General features: G+C 43.8%; 1 protein-coding gene across 1 annotated transcript; it reads left to right on the top strand.

Moving 5' to 3' along the window:
• Positions 1 to 1,186: 1,186 nt before the first annotated feature.
• On the top strand, positions 1,187 to 20,608 carry LOC135793198 (homeobox protein unc-4-like). Its single transcript, XM_065304044.1, has 3 exons — positions 1,187 to 1,833; positions 12,803 to 12,990; positions 18,109 to 20,608. Exons 1-3 carry the CDS (start codon positions 1,593 to 1,595, stop codon positions 18,565 to 18,567), a joined length of 888 nt encoding a protein of 295 aa, XP_065160116.1. The 5' UTR covers positions 1,187 to 1,592; the 3' UTR covers positions 18,568 to 20,608.
• The last annotated feature ends 262 nt before the right edge of the window (positions 20,609 to 20,870 follow it).

Raw genomic sequence — 20,870 nt, 5'->3', positions numbered from 1 at the left:
TATTTTTTTTTTCTCGCCTGTTCTTAATTACTAACGACGTTATTATTTGTTTTTTCGAGTGTTTCGCCTCGCACGCTATTTAATTAGCGCCAAATTAAGAATGAACCGTTCTCGCCTGATGAGTATCGTTCGCACGCCGCTGATGGTGAGAGATTTGCGTTGAAAACGTCGCATCTGCAAGTCAAAGAGTAAATATATTTATGTCTACACGATTTGTCAATTAACGCCAGCGGTTGGCAAAACTCGCAATCGTAATTGTAATTATAGAGAATGTCGGGTGTCGAGTCGCGCGTTTATCGAACGTCCGCGATCCGTAATTGAGTTCTTTGCGCGGTGCGCGCGGCGCAATAACAAAAAAGCTAATTACCGATAAATCAGCATATTGTTGTAAATCGTGAGCGCGCACCGGCGGCGTTTTTGTCCCATCGGCGCGGACAAAAGGGCCGCCGTAATCAATCCGTCGAAAACTAACAATAAAACCGAATCGGGCGGCAGCAGCCGCGACCGGCTCGCAGTTGTTGTCTTGCTCGCCGGCGCTGCCCTTTTTTCCAGTCGCCTGCCATTTTTCCCATTCGCCGCCCAGCGCCGTGCAAACAGCAAAAACGCATCAAACGCACATTGGAAAATTTACATTCAACACCATATAATAAGTTTCTACACAACGCACCAGCCCATTCTACAAACCACCAACCAATTGCATTCGCAATTCGCGCTGAGATTTTCCATAAGAGTAAAAAATCATTTTTTAAATAAAATTTTTTCATGTACCTACAATGATTTTTGCGTGATTTTATTTAGATTGCTTGGATGTGTATATGGAAATGTGCGGTGTGTTTATTTGGAGGTCGGGAAACTTTTGGCAGGTTCCGTAGCGACAAACGACAAATTTAACATGAATACGCGTTATAAATGTGTTATGTGTAGACGGATGCATACACTCATGCGAGAAGCGCGCGCGCGGCCCAAGTCTATTGACAATAAATAACAGAAAACATATTGGCAGCGGTACTAAAAACTCGATAATGAGATTTTCGACGTAACCAGGGGTGTGCCCCCAGCTGAATGCGCCACCAATCGGCGGCGCGGCAGGCGCGCAAGGCGTGCACGCGTGTCGCCCGCCTCTTTCATGTCGGCGCCCGTCGAAGCGGTTAGTGGACCGCAAACTCGCCTCAAGTTAGCACACACTCGCCGCTCTTTGTGCCGCCCGGTACTCGCCACGCACAGCGAACACACTATCGAGACGCCGATCGAGTTCGAGCACCACCAGATCCTTCGACCGCGTGCATCAGCCACCCCGTGTATACCGCACAAGTCCCCAGCACGTCCAGCGACAACATTGTGCCCAACCAGATGATCGGATCGTGGACATTTTGATGTAGTTCCAAACCAGTGCGGCTTTTATTTTGTTTTCGCGCCCGCAAGGACTCTTCGTGAGGTGTCGTGCCGTCGGACGAAAGCACGCGCGCCGTCGCATGCCGTCGTGAGTTCCTCAGGAGTGCGCGAAGCCCTCCGCGAGCTGACCTAGCCGGTATCCGGCATACCTTAAGCTCCCGCTGGACCGAACAGTGATCAAAGTGAACTCCCCAAATAATATGGTGTTGGAATCGGGGGTCCTGCCGCCCCCATTGCAGCTGTACGCGGCGGCAGCGGCCCATCTGCACCCCCGGCCACCATGGGCGCCTTTCCTCCAGTTCCCGGGCGCTGCCAGCTTGCTGGGGATGCCAGGGGCGTTCAACCAGCTGGCTCGTGGTGGACCCAGGTTCTCCAATGGACTTGGGTTGCAGGCGCCGCCGGGCCCGCCGTCGGAGGATAGTGGCAGCGAATCGCATCAAGGTAAACGATCACACCCTACCAGAAAACCCTTGAAGACATACCTACCTATCTTCAACAAAACGTAGTACCTAGATACTCAATTCGGAATCTCACAAAATAGGGCGAAACTTTTAGGAAGACGTGTTTTCAATGCGAACGACTTAATGGACTAATGCGATCCTCTTGTTGACAATTCGTCCTTTACACGGGTAACACCACCAAGTGGTCTTTTCTGGCAGAAATGGTAAAATGCAAGCGAGGGCAAAGATTCATCACCAGTTTTTACTAACTCCATACATGTTACCAGAGTTTATCATTTCTCAACCACCTTTAGAAAATTATCCTGTTGTTGTCCTACCTTAATACCAACGCCTTTCTAAGCTCTGGTACCAGGAAGTGGAAGAGTTTTCAAAAATATCGAGTTAACAATAGCAGAATTTCCTAAAACTTATGCCCGTTTTGTACCTTGCTTGCGCTTCCATGCGAGGTCGCGCGTCCGTGCGCCGTATTTAATGTCTTAATTAAGCGCGAACGCAAAGAAACGCCGAGGCGACCCGAGCGCACCAACAATACCCAGGGCCCCATCCACAGGAATGCATCCAGAAAGCGCGCCGCGTCGAAATGGGCAGTCCACGCGCGCACACGTCCGGATCGCGCGGCGAAATCGCAAGGAATCAATTAATAACCCTGACTACCACCACCTTGTCGCGTGTAATTAAAATCATAATTAATATCGCGGATTATATTGCGCCGAGACGACGATGAAGATTGCATCATTGTGGCATGCCATCAAAAACGCACGAAATTGTAAAAGTTAATTAACTTCTCAACGCGCAGCGCATCCCGACTTAAGTTGCATTCATGCCACTCAGATGTAATTTATCTAGCACACATTAGCGGATTTTACAGCCGGCCATGGACACACAGCACACAACGTGAAAATGCGCACTTTTTGTTCGGCGCGCGCGCGCGTTTGTGTTCAAACCGAAATTTTGCCAAACAAAAGCCGACGTGTCAACTAGAATTAATTGAGTTATTATTTGCGGTTGGAATTGTTCCATTGGCGAGAACGATAAATTAATTGTAAATTATAATTTTCCATTGTTCATGCAACATTCACATTTCGCTCGTAATTCCTTTGTGGCGCGATTTTCCCACTTGGCGCAACTTTATTTCAAGCAAAACGTGCACCAATTGCGCGCGCGCCACAGTTGGTAAATAATTCGGCAAATCGTTAATCGTTTACATTTTTGATGCGAGCGCCACTCACCTTATCACCTTATCACCTCGTAACGATAATGTAACGATAGTAATAGTCATAACAGCCGAATCTAACGCGATCGACTTGCAGCGCGATGAGAAAAGTTAGTCAAAGTTGGCGCGCACGCTCGTTTCGGTATTTTTGTTTTTGAATGGGTAATGCGCCGCGACTCTAACATAAAGTCGATGATGAATCGTTAAACGACGGGAGAGCTGAAAGGTATTACTATAAAATATATTTGCCCGGCATACGGCGTCACGTACGGTTTGTCACCTTGTTAACTCCGTGTTAATGTAAATGTAATTGTGATAAATGTTTAAGCTAATGCGCGCACATGCATGCGGTTGTAAACTCGACGTGTACGAGGAATTTTCTCAGCGCGTCTGCTACACCTTCAAGAGAGTGTGAGAATTTTTTAATGGACTGCCTTCAATTTTCAAAATGAAATCACTGAAGATAAAGATTAAAGACTAGCTATTATGTAGGTACATCAAACAAGCTGTTCTGTGATTTAACGCTAAATTAAATTATGTGTATTATTCAAAACAAGCGTATTCCTGCTTAATTTGCAGGATTATTCTTGAATCCATTGCGAATCAATCGAGTTGAGGTGGAAATTTCGATACAAATCTCCATTTCTAAAATCGTCATCGTCATCTCATTGTAAATTATGGTTTTGTGTCGAGATGAAATTGGGTTTAGCGTCGTGCACCTGAAAAAAAGTAATCTGTTTCTTTACGATGTGATAGGATTACGCGGCGTGAAACTGTTCTCTAGCTGTTGCTTACAATTCTCAACTATCATATTCATTTTGTACGAGAGTAACATTTTGCGATTTTGAGTTTTTCTCGGTGCTCGTCTGGTCAAGCGGCCGAGTGTGTGCCTTTCGGCGAAATTCAATAAACCACTGCTGTATGCGTGGAACGAAGAACTCAATTAGAGTCAATAAACGCGAACGAGCCGAAGAAAGACATTATTTTTCACAGGGGCTGTCGAGGTGTCGACTGTCGGACAACACGCCGACCTCTTGCGTCCAGGCCACAAAACACGTCAGGCCACAAAGACGCTTTAGTTACGCCCTTACGCCTTTTACCTTTCGCCCGCGCGCCGCGCGCGCACAAAGCTCCGAGAAAACGTAAAGATCCAAGCCGCGCTCGAAATCGCTTCTCGAGATTTCCTCCGTGCTCAGCGCTCGAGCGCCAAACGCGGAGCGAAGAATTTTAATAATCCCTTAAACGCTACAAATAAACGAATAAAATATGAAAAATATGCGTGGCGCGCTTAAAGCGCTCCGGCGAGTCGAAGTGAAACTTATTAGAAGTCGTAAATTTCGTTTTTATTTGTTCCGTCTTCGGCGAAGAGTTGACGGCGCAAAGTCGCTTCATGACCACAATCCATGAGCTCAGATCAAAAATTTACCACTCACAAAGAGCCTTCCAGGTTTTTAGCCGGCGTTTTATAATCCTCGCTCCTCTTTCTCAATCAGTGTGAATCGAAACAACTAGACATTTTCATCATTAACACCAAGTGTACGTAATAGGTAATTAGGAAGTTAATTAATTGTAACTGTGTTTCGCAAAGCGACGACAATGAAACACGGAACGCGATCATCAATCAAACGTCGTTTATGCTATTAAACACATCGAAATGTGAATCGTTTCTATTCGCATTAAATAAATATCAATTTATCACGGCAGTAAACATGTCGCTTCAATGACGTCTCCATATCATTACAAACTATCACTATTTTTTTTTCTATACTGGACGTAGACAGGAGCGAGATTCCAAGCTGTAATATCCGGTAACAATAACTAATAAAGTGATTATACTGTCGGAATTGCGCGTCGAGTCCACAGGTCGAGGGGCGACATCACCAGCGATAAATAAGAATTAGTCTCGGTTTAATAATTCGTGAAACACTCGCACACCCCTTCGTGCCAGCCGCACCGGAAAATAACTTAATTTCTCATTGTGAGCCTTTCTTCATTCACTCCTACTTAATTCGCGCGCCGCCGACATTACGCACTTCTTTTTCGGCGAGGATTTGCGCGCGTAATCCCCGGGAACAAACGCGTCCCGTATAAATAAGCACTTTGCGTGGTGTCGGTTTTAAGCGGCGCGCTGTTTTCCTCTCTCGAAGACTTCGTGGCTGGAATTTGGCGAGGGTGAGATCCGGGAAAAAAAAAATTCCGCGTAAATACACCGCACGTGCGGGTGCGTGCGTCGAAGCGAGAAAGAAGTAAATATTAGATTAACAGTAATCCGAAGCTAATATTCTTTGATACGCGTTGAAAACGACGCCGAGGCGGGCGTCGGGGGTCGCTGCGGAGAGTTATAGCGGTTATAGGTACCGCTAACTCGTCGGAATCAGGGGATGCGTGCTGTAGACGAAGCCAGATTGTGTGGAAATAGAGACGGCGAGGACACCCGAGGACACCCTCCACGATCGGTGTATTGGGGTAGTATATTTTCGTGCGTACGCGGCTCCACCATCTCCTCACTACCACTTCTAACTAAAGGGATGGTTATGGAGCCAATGCGCTCGGTTATAATGTAGCGGTAAATTGAGTTTTCGCAGGGCTGGTGGCTGGCTTTCCCTCCTCGGCAGCGAGGGGGATTTTTTGATTTTTCCGCTTTCGCCGGCGCGTAAACACGCGTTCGACTTGTATTTGGTTAAACGCGCACCGGCGCACACACCACACCCGCCGCCGCGCGCGAGGGTGGGAGCCGTTTGAGATATCACTCCCGCGGGTGCCATTTACCAGCCAAACTCTATTATTATTGCATAGAACAAATCAGGAAGTTAGCGTTGATACCGAAAGTGGCCTAATACGCGATTATAAATCATCGTCAGAACGAGGACCCTTTGCGGCCGCCACCCTCGACTTGATTCAATGTGTCACGAAGCGGATTATCAATGTTAACCACAGCACACGGAATGCGCGTTTTTCCGCCGAATAACATCATTACTCTTAATTACGCCCGGCGCAACTAAAACAAAACGAACGCAAATAAAATTAGACGACAGACACGCAGCGCATATTCAAGAAGCACCCTTGTTGGATTTTCGAGTGTTTCAAGTAGGTACCTACTTACATCACGTAGTGTTTTCACTCGTGACACAACCCTTTTTGCGCCTTGGCGTTTCGTTTTGCACCGGGTGGTCCATCCGCTTATATTTATTACCACTCTAATTCAGCCCCGTATTAGACGCCCGAAGAGCGCGCGAAACAAAAGGCGAATTCATTAACGCTACATTAAACTTATTTTATGTGCAATCCACACGGGTGCCATTAATTCCGCGAACAAAACAAACGAATTAAAAGAAAGACGCGCAAAAAAACCGAGACAAGCAAATTAATTAAAACGCACAACGAGGTGTGTTACAAGCTCATTTTTCTTCACCCTCCGGTTGGAGTTTAATTCGATTTTTATTGCGATTGTGGCGGTTGTCGTCAGCAGAGGGCGCTTGTGCATTGAGAAGATGGCCGTGCGATGTTCGACGTCATTCCTAAAAGTTTCGCCCACGTGATGAGATGTGATGTGTGTGTGTGTGTGTTCGGAATTTGTGCTTACAATTGTTTTCAGTCGTAATTGCGATCGCCGGTGGTAAATGGCGGAGGTAAATTCGAATTAATAAAATTCAGTTACGTCGCGGCCGAAAACCGCGCGAGTTACGGGCGCGAGCGCGTCGACTCGCCCGCCCGCCCGGACGGCTTTAATTAATTGTCGGGTGTTAATTAGCATGCGAATTAATTACGAGCGTAATTAAATAGAAACACAGGTGCTAGTGATACGCACCGCGGCGGGCTGCGATACGCAATGACACGGACAATATAAATGACAGCCGCGCGTAATTGCACAGTGCGGATTGCACATAATTAGTTATCTGCTTGTTATCAGCGAGTTAAATTTTGAGAAAACTTCGGGTACATCATCTGCGTCTATGTGTGTGTGTTTCTTATGAACACGAGCACATCACGCGGACGAAAACAAACTGGTTTTAATTAAACTCGAACAACGCAAACAAGAAATTCAAAAATTGCCCATCGAAATGAATTCAATTTCAGTTGATTTACGTAATTACCGTCTGCGGTTGAAGACCATAATTTCATAGATATCACGCTAATTTTGTTTTTAATCTCGCATTAGTCTCGAACCGATTCTCGACCTGGAGCGCGCGCTGCGCTAATTTATTCATTTCAATTAAGAAATCTGGGACTAATCAGCTCCGCATAATTTCACATCATTTTCGGGTGTTAATGATTGACCAACCGCGCTCGCCGCCGAAATTACAATATTAATCACCGAAATCAACGAATTTAACGATAACGATTACTGGTTTCGCGCGCCTTAATCTTAATTCGAAACCGATTAACATTGTAAGACAAATTCCGAACACGCTCCTGCGTCTGGCACAAATACAATGCCGCGTTTGATGCAACAACAACTTGTAGTAATGTCGAATTGAATCAGTGCCGCTCACGATGAAGACGCCGCTCGCTGCACGAAGAGAGAAGAACGAAGACAACCGTCACAATCGTCATGCATGCCAGCGCGATTTAGTCATGTTTTGCAAATGCATTTGTCCATGGCTTGATTAACATTTTGTCGCATAATTGTCTAGAGATCGATGCGAACGCTGAATAACATCGTTTGAAAGTCAAACAGTGAATTTCAAAGTCAAATTGTTTAGGTAAGTAGGATGCGCCAGGCATGATGCCGACCAATGTTGCCGACCCTTGAAGTGTTAGTTGCGATGAGATGGGGTCGTCTAATGTGGATGATAATTAAGTAACATGCATTAAACTTAAGTGAGTTTGTATGCACGCGCCGGGCTCGGCATTAATGTGACATTACTGCGTGTCGTTCGGCGCGTCCCTCGCCGGGTGCTGCTGGGCACTTGTCAAAACAACCCTTAAAACGTATAAATTACACTTTAAGGCCCTCGCCGCAGCACTCCCCTTTCGCGTTTAGTGTTTAGGTTTACAGTTGACTTTACTGCTTCACCCCTGTTCAAGTACCTACTTTTAAAGTAACAATGTTAGATATACTACCTATAGATGTACCTATGTAGATGCTGTAGAGACTAGTAAGTTAATTTTATGTTATCTTTCAAATTTTTTGATGATATTTGAAGTAGCGTTGTTTCAGCGCTGTGGATGTTAGATCTTATTAGCAAAGGTGAGCGACGTGAATAAATGATGCTGGGCCCAAATAACCAATAATAACCGGCGCGGCGTTCGATAATAATGATGATGATGATGATGATGTTGGCAATCGATAAACGATTTGTAAAAGTCGCGCCGAGGCGAAAAAAAAAACAACACAACACACAGTGGGTATAGGTGCAGGCGCAGAAGCGTCCGCGCTGAGGGAGTCGTCGATTTGTACCTCCGCCGATCAAGCAAATAATCTAAATAATCAACGATTGCGCGCGCGTACGCGCCGGTGCGCTGCAGCAGCAGCCCGACTTAATTAAATTCCGGCGCTGCGCTCGATCTGCGCGCGGCAGTTATGTTAATGCGAAACTGCGCGGCGCGCTTAAGTCCCGCGAACGCTCGGCACGTTTGCGCCGCGCCGAATTAAACGACGATATCGTGTTATATAATCGAAGAGCACGCGGATTGGGCGCGCAGCGCGCACGGGAACGAACATGGTGTACCTCTACTCGCGAGGAGTCGAGGAGTTAATACCGTTTTAAGCGGCCGTGGTAAATATAAAATGTAAATTGTAAAAGGGGGCGATTATGCAAAATTACGACCGCCGCGGCCGGCAGCTTACGTGGTCTTCTTTGTCTTTTAGTGGCGAGCGAAATGACTAACCGATCGAAGCGGATTGAATACGATAATGTTGGCGAGTTGTAGGTTGCAAAACATCTTCGTGCTTATATCGAGGGAGGCAAAAAAACGACGGCCTACAGGATTTAACTGCTTGCAGGGAAAGAATAACTTGTGTGCTTTCTGATTACCCTGTATACAAGCGGATGGTATGCATTGCATGAGTCCACCTCATGTGGTCAGACATGGATATGTGAAAAACATATAAAAAAATATTAAAAACTGTTATTAAATAAAGTACACGGTAAGTTTATATCAATTTGATCAATCTCAAAATGGTTAATAACCCGGTGGAGCGAATGCGTTATTAGCATAACATCTTTATTACCCGCGCCCGGCGATACCTGCAATTGGTCAGACAAGGAGCATCAGCATCACAACATGCACAAACCAAATGCTCGATCTTTTTCTTCGGCTTGCAGCATTTACATACGCATTTTCATCCTTTTGAATGGATACACAGAAAATGTTCCCGATTTTCCTCTATAAACCAGCTTAAAATTGAAACTGAAAAACCAAGTGAACTTTATTACATATTGAATTACTGCAAGCGTCCATAATTCTTCGGCGGTTGGCATGCGCCCCAGCCTATCGACTCGTCTATCTAGCGAAAGATAAGAACCCAGTGCGTTGGCCCAGGCCGTGGAAATGTGGCACAACGACATAATATTTAGTCTATGCCGCATCATTTGATATATTGGATTCAATTCGTCGTCCGGCATGATGCTGCTTCCGATATTTTGGTCTGTCTGGTATAATATCCAATTTGATGATTCCTCCCCACCGAAGGCCGATAAGGCACCCGCGCGCCGCATGCACCGTCTGTTGGCACCAAATCGCGGAATTCTCGAAATTATTTATTTGCATGCGATGGATTCGTATCAGGGGCAGCCACTTAACTTTGAAATGAGTTAAGTATGAAATATGTACCAGAACATGATTGGATTAAATCAATGCGTGCGGATATCTTTGCCGACTGAATGGGAATTGTTGGCTTTGTATGACGCGGGCAAATCACAGATCGGTATGTGAATAGAATCGAATTGAATCGAGTTGCTGAGCTGGATTCGAGAAGAATAGAATTTTCTTATTTGCACCAGCGGCGAGTTTTATTTGTGAAAACTGGATTCCAGCATCTTGATATAGATTTTTCCTCCTCATCTTTGGTGCATTGTTGAAAACAATATAAATTTCAACTTTCGAGAAAATGTTTTCGGATGTTCGCGAATCGATGAATTTCGTTGTCGAATTTTATGATTGCTTGAGGAATTCATTTATGAATTCAATATATTGAAATCTCGAGATAAAATCAACCATATATTGCATTCAATCAATTTTGCTTATCGTGGAATATATCATGGAGTATCTGGTAGTATCATGACATCCCCTTATGTTTTCCTTTGCTGAAAAATTCATTACAAGATATTCCCCCAATCAAACCATCGCAATCTTTGATATTTCTGTATTTTCCACAGAAAGAAATCTTTATTTGCATGAAGTTGAATGAAAACGCAATAAAACGCAGCCCGCAGGATTCCAGAAGACACGTACATCATCTCAGATTTATGTTTAATAGAAAATGTCAACAGATGACACATTTATCACGGGTTGTGTTCCGCCGCCCGGAATGCGCCCTCGTGCGCGCCGCCGTTTTCCGCTCGGACGGGAATAAAAATAAGTTGAATTGGATTTCGCCCAGCGCGCTGCGCGACTCGCGCGGCCAAACAAGATGAATTATATCACCAGTAACAATGGCAAGCAAGTGATAAACAACCGCCACACGAAAAATACGCCGCTGAATTCGGGATGCAACGCGTCGTCCGTTTGCATAAGTTGTAAATTTCTTTATCGTCGCGCGCGGGTTTGTTTGGTTTCCGCGGAAATCATAACTTTTACGAGCGGCACGCAGGTTTTCCAATAAACATTAGGAGAATGTTATTTACACACGCCGAACACATTGGAGAGAATAGGCACTTATCGTAAAACAAGATAATTACTACCGTTTGTATTGAAAATTTATCGCCAGCATTTTCCATATGGTGAATTTTTATTGATTTCGTTGCACTGACTTGAAATTATCGTCAGCGCTCATCGTCGAGCCAGGTGGATTTTTTAACAGCTCATTAGATTCAATCATCTTCGTCAAATTTAAGAAAAAAATTTCATGATATCACCAATAACAGTGGCAATATACAAATACAGTAGAACCTTGATAACTCGAATGTCAAGGGAAACCAAAAAAAATTCGAGATAGCAAGTTTTCGACTTAACAAGAATTTCGAGATATGAAGAGTTAACTCATCAAATTTTGACATAAAAAGGCACAATTTCATAGAATATTTATTACGACAAATTACATTAGGTAACATAAAATGAGAGTCAAGTACATAATTATAATGAATGAACTTACACTGTATGTTTTAAATAATTGATAAAAAATCTGTTATCTTCGTTTGATTCAAACCATTTACAGATTTTCGTTGGTTAACGGTTTAAGTTTTTCAGTGCCTGTTATATTTGTGGCTTGCAATATTGTTAATCGCTCTTTACTGTGCTTCCCACAGTAAACACTCGAAAAAAAGGCCAGTCTCATCGGCATTAAATACGTCTTTTGGTTCATAATCTTTCAATAAACTCTGCAACTCAATATGCCACTCATCACATATCTCATTATTGACACTTGCACTTTTGAATTCATTCCTTGCACGTGTGCAAAATAAAAACAATAGATAAGAGGCCCCGAGCCCCGAACATTCCTTTTTGATTTTATTGCCACTAGTTTTGAGCTCCGGGAATCCCGAGTTTTGAGCTCCGGGAATCCCGAGTAAGAAATCATAAAATTTTATGAACTTCGACTTACTGAGGTAGTATTTGCAGTTCGAGTTACTGAGTATTAAAATGTACGAGTAATAAATCACAGGGAAATAACTTATTGTTCGAGTTACTGAGTCTAAAAAATTCGAGTTAGTGCGTCGTTCGGGGTTCAGCGGAAGGGAATAGCATATCTTTTCGAGTTACTGAGGATTACGACTTAACAAGGTTCGAGTTATCAAGATTCTACTGTATTTCACTTTGAATTACAAATTATTGATATTTAAGTATTTAAGGGTCTTTAATTGTATTTTTTTTATTGTAATTGTAAAATGTAAAAAATACTTAACAATTTTTGATTTTTTTCAAATTTTTGTGATTTTCTAATCTCTTGTTGTCCATACTCCACTCTCCACAAGAACATCCTTTATCGCTTGACCGGCAGCTAAGTAACAAACAAAGCAATTTGTAAAACGATTTGTAGAGATAACGATAAATCAACTTTATTACGTGTCAATTAATCAATTGGTCATTTAGATGGTGTACTCACATGCACGCAACGCACACAGCGCGTGCGACAAATGTGAATGAACATTGTTCGACAACAAAATTATTATTTAGCGCGCACATGGGAAACTCAGCGTGTTTTTTTTTTTTGTTCGCTGTCCGCGTCGAGAAATCAGATTGATGTCCACTCAATCAAAAGCAACTCAATTCTATTGTTGGCGGACTTACAGAATGCACTCTCAGATAATTCGTTTCATCTCAACGCTATTCATATGTTGATATTAAGGACTGCTAAGTAAGTGCCAATAAAATCCGGCGGATTGTTGATATTTTTAGTTATCAACGGCTATAAAACTGTGCGGCACGTTTCGGTTCGGTTCGCGTAAATCTGTCGCCATATACTTCTGGATTGTAGTTTTATATCAATACAAGTTCGATTTGATTTTATTAATTTTATTTATCGATGACGTTTGTTTTATATGGATTTATAGAATGGTCGATAAAATTTATTTTTAACAAATGATGGCACGCATAACAAGTTATTAATAATTCGATATTTTGGGGTTTTCAGGAGGTGCAGGCAGCAGCAATGAAGCGGATTCGGAGAGCGCCGCGTCAAAGCGACGAAGAAGCCGCACCAATTTCAACAGCTGGCAACTGGAAGAACTTGAAAGGGCATTTATGGCCAGCCACTATCCCGATGTCTTCATGCGGGAAGCCCTTGCAATGAGACTGGATCTCAAAGAAAGTCGAGTCGCGGTACGTAAACAAAAAAAAAACTTTTTATTGTTTTTTTTTTATTAAAAAAATGCTTTTCCTGTAGTTTACACACATTGTATCTTTGGTATGTCATATAATAGTTATCATATAAGAGTCCTATCCACCCTGTACACCCTTAGAAAGTTATACAATTTTTTTTGACGACGAAAAACATTAATGTACGCTTATTTTGATCTGAAAATGATTTCTCTATAACAAGACCAGAGTATAATTGAACTCTATATTGTTTTTCTTTATTTGTTACCTCATGGGATAGATCCGTGAAGTGCAGGTTGTAGTGATTGTTGATATGTTGAAAGTTGCACGGTGGAAAAACTGGCGTTCGGCGCATAATTCACGCCGGTGTGAGATCGTTTCGTTCACGCAAAATTTAGATTGATTCGAAAATGATTGCCGGCTCCTTTTCCTCGCCGGCTTTTCGTGCGCGCACGGGCGAAGGCGTCATCATCGCCGCGGCCGGGCGCGCATTCCCAATCAATATTTATAATGCGAAACAACCGGTTATTACCCTCTTAAATAAAGTCATTAAAAGTCATGATACAAATACGAATTTAATGTGCACTTCTCTTTTATTAACTAACAACCAACAGGCCGGGGGGCGAAACGTGCAGGCATTAGAGGAAACGCGGCTTTTTCTAACAAGCCGTCCACAAGCGGCGCACGTGAGGCTTAGATAAAAATGCAAATTTCGTGCGCGCGCGCTCGACATGTGCCCCGACAAATTGTAATCATTATCATGGCAACGCTATTAACGCAACTTCGGTGGAAAAGAATATTACAACAAAAAAACACAACGCCACAATCAAAATTGAATCATAAAAAAGCAAATGTGTCGAATTATTTTTACATTATGTGAGAATATCAAAAAAAGCATCGGATATTTCGAGGTGAAAATTTGAATATTTTTGAATATCAACCTTTGGCACAATAAAATTCATATTCGGGCCGGAAAAGTGAACTCCGGGGCATATGCTCGCGTTTAGTTCTTATTCGATAAACGAATCAGTCGATAGTTCCCCGGAGAGCGACCCTTCGGACCGAAAAATATCCCCCGATAGCTTTCAGGCGCGCTTTAAGATAGACATTGCGCCATTCACCCCATGGCAACAGCGGCCGAAGAAAAAAATCGTAGACGTGCGGACAGAAAAGCAAGTTTACCCAAAGATCGAAGAGTTGACCTATGCGCGCGCCCTCGCCGCGCTCACGCATCTATTTCCCATCCCCTCGGTCCCACTTCGCACCACATTGCTTGTCGATATGTTTTGTTTCACTGCGCGAAACTTTCGCTGCGCGCACAAATTGGATTCGATGGATTCGACGTGGATGTGATGCGCTCCCCCGACGGGATTATTTATATTGACCACAACACCGCAACCTACCCAGCGGCATTTATCCTTCCTCCGCCTATTCCGAGGCGCTTTACAAAAATAGGGAAATAATAAAGGCGTGAACAGCGTCGTAAAATACATGCGAAGACACAATACAATCTAAATGGCATCAAGATTCAACTGAAATGCCATGAATCGACTTTAAAACGGCGCGCATCCAACACGAAATTAATTACCTTATCCGTATTACTATGATTATCAGCTTGGCGTCGTGAAATCTAGGAAAACATGTGAAATCACAGTGTGGCCATCTCGACGATCTTAATTAATTAATGGAATCTCATTACAAGCGTTGTTTAATGCATAATTGAAATGTAAGCGGTGATTATCTTGTTAAGGTATATTATTGAAGTTAATTATTCGTGCGCTGAGGCGATGCACGAAGACGGGCGAGACATTCTTTGTGCGGCACGTCGATGCCGAACGTTAATAATCATAATTGTGGTCAACACGGCGCCCCGCGCAATTAGAAGTTTACCGCACAAAAAAAAAACGAAGCGAAGCAGCGAGTCAACGCCGGACGGAGCGCTCGTTTCTTGTTAGAAACGAATTAAAATCGGATTTTTATATTAACGCGGCTCGCGTGGAGTGCGTGATGTTTTTAATTTCGTACGCCGTCGACAATCACGTCTGCACGCCGGCGAAGAGCTGCTAAACAATTATAACGTGCATTTAGAGAAACGAAAGAAGTCCGGCCAGAAAATAAATTAACAAGTTAAATTAAACCGCGCCGGAGTTCAAGCACAAGCGAGCCTCTCAAGAGGAAGAAGATAAATATATAGATCGACGAATAAATAATTGGCTGGAATCGGAATTAATTGCTTAATTATTTTTAATTGTTTCGCGTTCGAACGCGACCGGGCCTCCTAATTGCGACATCATTAATGAAGTGAAAATTGTAAATCATTTAATGCCACCAGAGAGTTCGTATACTTATGTGTGTGTTTATTCTTAATTTTTATTAATGAATCGTTTAATGAATGCGCGAAATTTCGGGCTGGAGAAAAAAATGTAACGGTGTGTACCGGTGGCGACGTTCGCACAAAACTATCCGAACTAATTATACGAAGCCTAACGACCAATTAATGCGGCCGATAAGGGCACGGCGAAAGAGTGCATAAATCCAAGCGGGTCGCTTATCACGCGCACCTTATCGCGCCCGCGCTAAAAACACCACCCACGAACGACATCCTTTGTAATAAGCGCCCGCGCGCGAATGGAAAACATAAAACTCCGTCGTCGTGCGTTATCTGCGCATTAATATTACGCCCGCGAAATATCAAAACGTATCAGCGACATCATCGCGAAATGAAAACATGCGAAAATTATGATGTAAATTCCCACAAGCAGGGTTTCACTTTGTAGTCAGATTAAAAAAAAGTTTTCAAAACAAAAAACGAGTAACTTCAATATCTACACATTTCTAAATTAATTAACATTAACTAAAGATTATCAAGAATCATTTCTGTTAGATGTCTAGAAAAAATTGTTTGACGAAATGAATTTTGAAGTTTTTTTGATGGAAACACCTGGGGAAACAACGCAGCCTTGTTTAGCCTCGAATGGGGTAGTTGAGTTGTTGGCGTTTGGCGTTTAAAAGAGAATTAATCCCCGAACTAATTAAAAACGATACCTTGGCGTTGATAGAAACACGCAAAACAACACGATTCATGCGAACGGGAAACGCGAACCAACGCATACACGCTCCCTTCGCGCGTTTCCAGCAAACGCACGAGGAAATTTAAATTACCGAATGCCATGTCGCTCTAAACATGTCACACAAAATACGATGCAATAATGAACGTCACAATTTCCTTTCGCGACCGCCGTGATTTCTTAATTAAAACCCGGTGGCGCACTCGGCGGGCCGCTCGCAAATTAATAAATGCGGTAGCGTTCAGCACGCGTGCGGATAGGCAACCCAAAGCGCTGCGAACGAGGCAAACGTGGAAAATTGATAGCGATGATAATGAATATTGCGTTCGGGCACGCCAGCCGGCAATAGAGGATCCCGGCCTTTTCGATCGCAAGGGTTAAAACACCACCACCGGCTGTACTGTATGGGGGTGCATGCCGCGACGGCTTTATTGCACGGTGTTATGTGTTACATACACGCGTGTTAGGTACAACCACTATAATTAACATGGTAATTTGGGGGGCGTGATGGCTGTATTTCTTGCTGCGGCGTGTAGTGGCCAGTCGGGCGGAGCGAGGAGCGGCGGAAGCGGCCGCAGGACCGGACCTCGACCGGTTTGCATTATTTTCGAATTTTCCGCCCCGGGAGACGTCGCGCTGACCGCCCGGAGGCTGATTGGTGGGTGTCCGGATGAGTCACGAGTTTTTCTCGCCGTGTGGCGCGCGATGGTTGATACGCGGGAAATTGCCAGTTGGAAATAACGCTTTTTTCGCGCCCTGGCAGCCGCGCGGCATAATTTCGCACGGATATACATATAAATTGATTGCGTTAAGGTTGATGACTTCATACCGCACGCGTGTGGTACAAATTGCGGGGCGAGAAAAACGAGCGAGGCATCTTTTTGTTGATTTGCGGCAAACGCAGCGGGAATTTAATGAAGACCTAACTGCAAACGGCGAGTGTGAGTGAAGTTTGAAGGCATTTCTTCGGCCCTCGGTCTGATTGATAACGGAAATTGTAAAACACAATGCGAGAGCGTGTGTTTTCAGCGGCCGGTGGTTTGCGCCCGTCGCGAAGCCTGTACTTATCCTGGCGAGGCGCGTATTATACGATTTGTTTGCGCCGTCGTTAGGCGCACTGCTGCGGCCGGTCGTTAAACGTTTCGAAAATTAACGAAAACCAAATGGCAGCCCTTTTTCACTCCCCGACTTATAATTACCGCTAATTAGACGCGTTTAAAGCCGGCACTATTATTACGTAATTAAATACGAAAGTTGATCGCATCAATTTCTCTATCTGCGCGCGAGCCGTCCTTCTCCAGCGCGTATTCACTTACTTGTGCATGATATAGGCACAAGCAGGCGCACGAATGAAGTGTAAATGTTGTTTTTCCTTTGTATGCGTCGTTTTTTTTTTTCGCGCCGAGTTCAACCTGACTCCGAGCGCGCGGCTTAAGTGGAGGCGCGCAGCGCGCAAGGATATCGTGTCGGAGCGCTGAAGAAGCGACGCAAGCGCGAGCGCACGAATAGGCTAAGCGCATATCGTTAATAACTTTATTTCGAGAAGATTTATGAAGACATTCATGTCGACCGGTGTAAGACATCGGGGCTCGGACGCGCGCACTGCGCGAAGGCTTTTTCGGCGTTGTTGTTTCTTTATATTTTTTTTAACGGCCTCATCATCGCGGATAGATTTGGCTCACTCCGGCGCGCCTGCTCGTCTGTAATCCCATCGAATGTGTAATATTTTTCCTCGAAAACAAGCCGCAGCGGCCCGCACGGCCGGGAAAGAAACTGACGGCGAGCTGGATGCGTCAAAACGCACGGAATTTCTAAACCGTCCAAAAGCGCTGCGAGATGAGGAAAAAATTACACGTTTTACGCTCGCACGAATGATGAATAGGACTAATTATGGTGTTGTTAACTGCTACAAGTTTCACGTTACCAGTTACAACATTCCTCGTGCATTATTTTCGGCTAAATATTGTGTTAGACGCTTTTGATTTACCGCTGCGAAGTGAATTGTAACAATTTAATCAAAACATGTAGGTAAATGATGTGTTTGTTGTTGCAGGTATGGTTCCAAAACAGAAGAGCAAAGTGGCGTAAGAAGGAGCACACAAAGAAAGGTCCCGGCCGACCAGCGCACAACGCCCACCCGCAATCCTGCTCCGGTGAGCCGATCCCGCCCAACGAACTGCGCGCTCGCGAACGCGCCCGTCGACGAAAGAAACTGCAGAAGACGTTGGAGCGACAGGCGCGCAAGCTGCGCGCGAAGGGATTAGCCGTCGACCTGGTGGCGCTGAAGCGCGACTACCTCAACCAGCGCGGTCCCGACATTATGGACAGCGACAGCGACATCGACGTAGTCGGCGACAGCGGCGCCGAGTCGGAGAACCTTAACGGCAGCGGCGCCGACGCCTACCCCCCGGTAACGGACGCCGGTGTTGATCTCACTGCCGGCTCCCACGACGACAAGGTCCGTCGTCTCAACCCGTTCAGTATAGAATCCTTGCTGAACAACAACACCTGAGTCCCTCGTCTACTCTAATAATTTATTTATATTTATACACAAATCGAGACAGAAAAGGTATATATATATATATATTATATTATATATGAAAGAGGCGAACGAAGGAAGAATCGTTGGCGGATGAGCAAATTGTGTGTTTCAAACTAAACGACGGGTACTACCTGAATACGTCTTGTGCAATAATTTATATGTTAATCGGTTCGCTCTCCGAGGTCCCGGATGCGTTCAATCCCGAAACGAAAATGTTCCTCGCTACGATGTATGTATTACTTTCTCGTTATCGATCATTTCGGGCGGTCGGCGAGACGAGACCAAGAGACTGGCGCAGACCGCGGACACGTTTTTATAAATGAATTCCCCTTCGATCTCGCTCTCCAAGCCTCCCCACCGCACATCCCGCAAACCACTGGTTGTATATAAAATCCTAGTTTTCCAAACGTTTCCGTTCTTTCACCTCCGAGCGCATGCAGAACAAGAGAACACAAACGCTAACAAACAAAAAGAAAGAAATAATGTATTCTTCCCTGTGTATAAAAAAAGACTTTATAACTAATAATAAATTTAATGATAGTAATAATGAGAGAATAAATAAATAAAACTAAATAAGTGCAGATATTATGTGAATATAATTGAAAACGCCGTTGATAAACGCCGAAGAACGTCCGAGCGACGAGAAATAAATGACGCGGCGCATACAATGCGATGATTAACTATCGGCAACCTTTATATGTCAATAAACAGCTAATTAACGACGAGACAATGTGTCGTTACTCGCTCTGCGGCTGGAGATGAATCGAGTCAGGACGATGGTCGTTCCAAGCAATACACAACGTGAGCACAACAGCAAGGAAACGCGCCGGAGAAAAATCGATGACGGTTAAAGTTGCGCACCGAGCTAAACGAAAAATAACAAAAACGAAGTTCAAATTTATTAGATATCTCTATATGCAATTACTGATTATTCCGTTAGCTGTATGATATAATACTAAGTTGTACCGAGGAGACACAAAACGAAACAAAAACGACATCGACAGTGATAACCGATAAGTGGACGAATTGGTTGACACCGTGTGCAGAAATGTTTCGAACGTGAATTTACCAGATTAGCAGACGTAGAAGACCAGATGTGAGTGAGACAGATCAACAACGCCCTGTAGGTATAGAACCGCGGCTCGCGCGCAACGTAATGTTATGATATGATTAACTAACGCTGTTTTAATAACAATAATAAATAGCTACTAAGTAAGGCTGGCATATCGCGACTGGTTTATGCATTCTTGTTGTGACGAATGTCGAAACCAGGCGTTTGCGTTGCGTTGCTCGTCGAGAATAGTGCTGGCCACGATAAACGATGAACAGCGATGAGTATTCGCGTTGATAGACTTCAATCGTCTAGTATAACTGCCACATCCACATCCGGGAATTGTGTAGGAGGGAAATGAGGCATGATGTGATCGAAAACGTGCATTTTTTGTACTTAAATTAACAATTAACACATTCAAACGCAAGCGCAATGAACAACGGAAGACAAATGCATATTACCCACCCTAAATTTATCAACAAAATACATAAATAATCAATAAATATTGAATAAAATAGCAACGAAGATTACGGTTACGATTACGATTACACACACACAGATACAATTTGCAATATATCAATAAATTATAAATTAAACGAAGGCAACATGTGTAAAAACAAAACTAAAAATGTAAGGATTAGTCATTGATGAATTAACGAAGATTGTAATATTATTGTAAAATATGGTACATGTACGTGTGGATGCGTCGAATGTTTGACTGTTGGCTGAATCCGGTGCGCATGCGTATTGTGAATGACGAATAATTAATTGTACTAGTAAGATTGATCGAATCCAGTGATGAAATGAATGTCTCTTGGGGTATTATCGTTGATTGTATAGATAATATCGCTGATTATTGTTCCAAAAATGTTTGGAGGACACGAACACGCATTGCAGATGCAGTAAATATCTCTGATATCAAACTAATTAAGTATAACAATAAACATATTATTTATTAAACGCAATCTTTTAATTCGATCTCCTTCCATTTTCCCATAAAATCATGATTAATCATGATGATGCTGTTGGCGAAAAACCAAGTAAGTATAACGCACGCATGCGCAATTTAATACACAAATAAGATATCACCTGTGAGTGATTTACACTTAGATTTACGATTGACTAACGACGTGATTATACCGATGCTGGCAACAGTTTTTGTCGATTTCCTTCGGTGTCTTCGCGCCGGCTTTTGTTGATTGGCCGGCCGTCGAAGCTCTTG

The sequence above is a fragment of the Atheta coriaria genome, unplaced genomic scaffold, assembly GCF_025399875.1.
Source record: "Atheta coriaria isolate IRGN ID8LTWV9N9 unplaced genomic scaffold, Caltech_Dcor_3.1 hic_scaffold_1_pilon, whole genome shotgun sequence".
Classification (NCBI taxonomy): Eukaryota; Metazoa; Arthropoda; class Insecta; order Coleoptera; family Staphylinidae; genus Dalotia; species Dalotia coriaria.
The sequence above is the reverse complement of the archived record's forward strand: the minus strand, read 5'-3'. Positions and strand labels throughout refer to the sequence as shown.

Excerpts from the sequence above, each read along its gene's own strand:
- LOC135793198 (XM_065304044.1), top strand. The coding sequence starts at position 1,593 with ATGGTGTTGGAATCGGGGGTCCTGCCGCCCCCATTGCAGCTGTACGCG. Across the intron at positions 1,834-12,802 it reads TGGCAGCGAATCGCATCAAG|GAGGTGCAGGCAGCAGCAAT; the intron begins GTAAACGATCAC and ends TGGGGTTTTCAG. Across the intron at positions 12,991-18,108 it reads TCAAAGAAAGTCGAGTCGCG|GTATGGTTCCAAAACAGAAG; the intron begins GTACGTAAACAA and ends TTGTTGTTGCAG.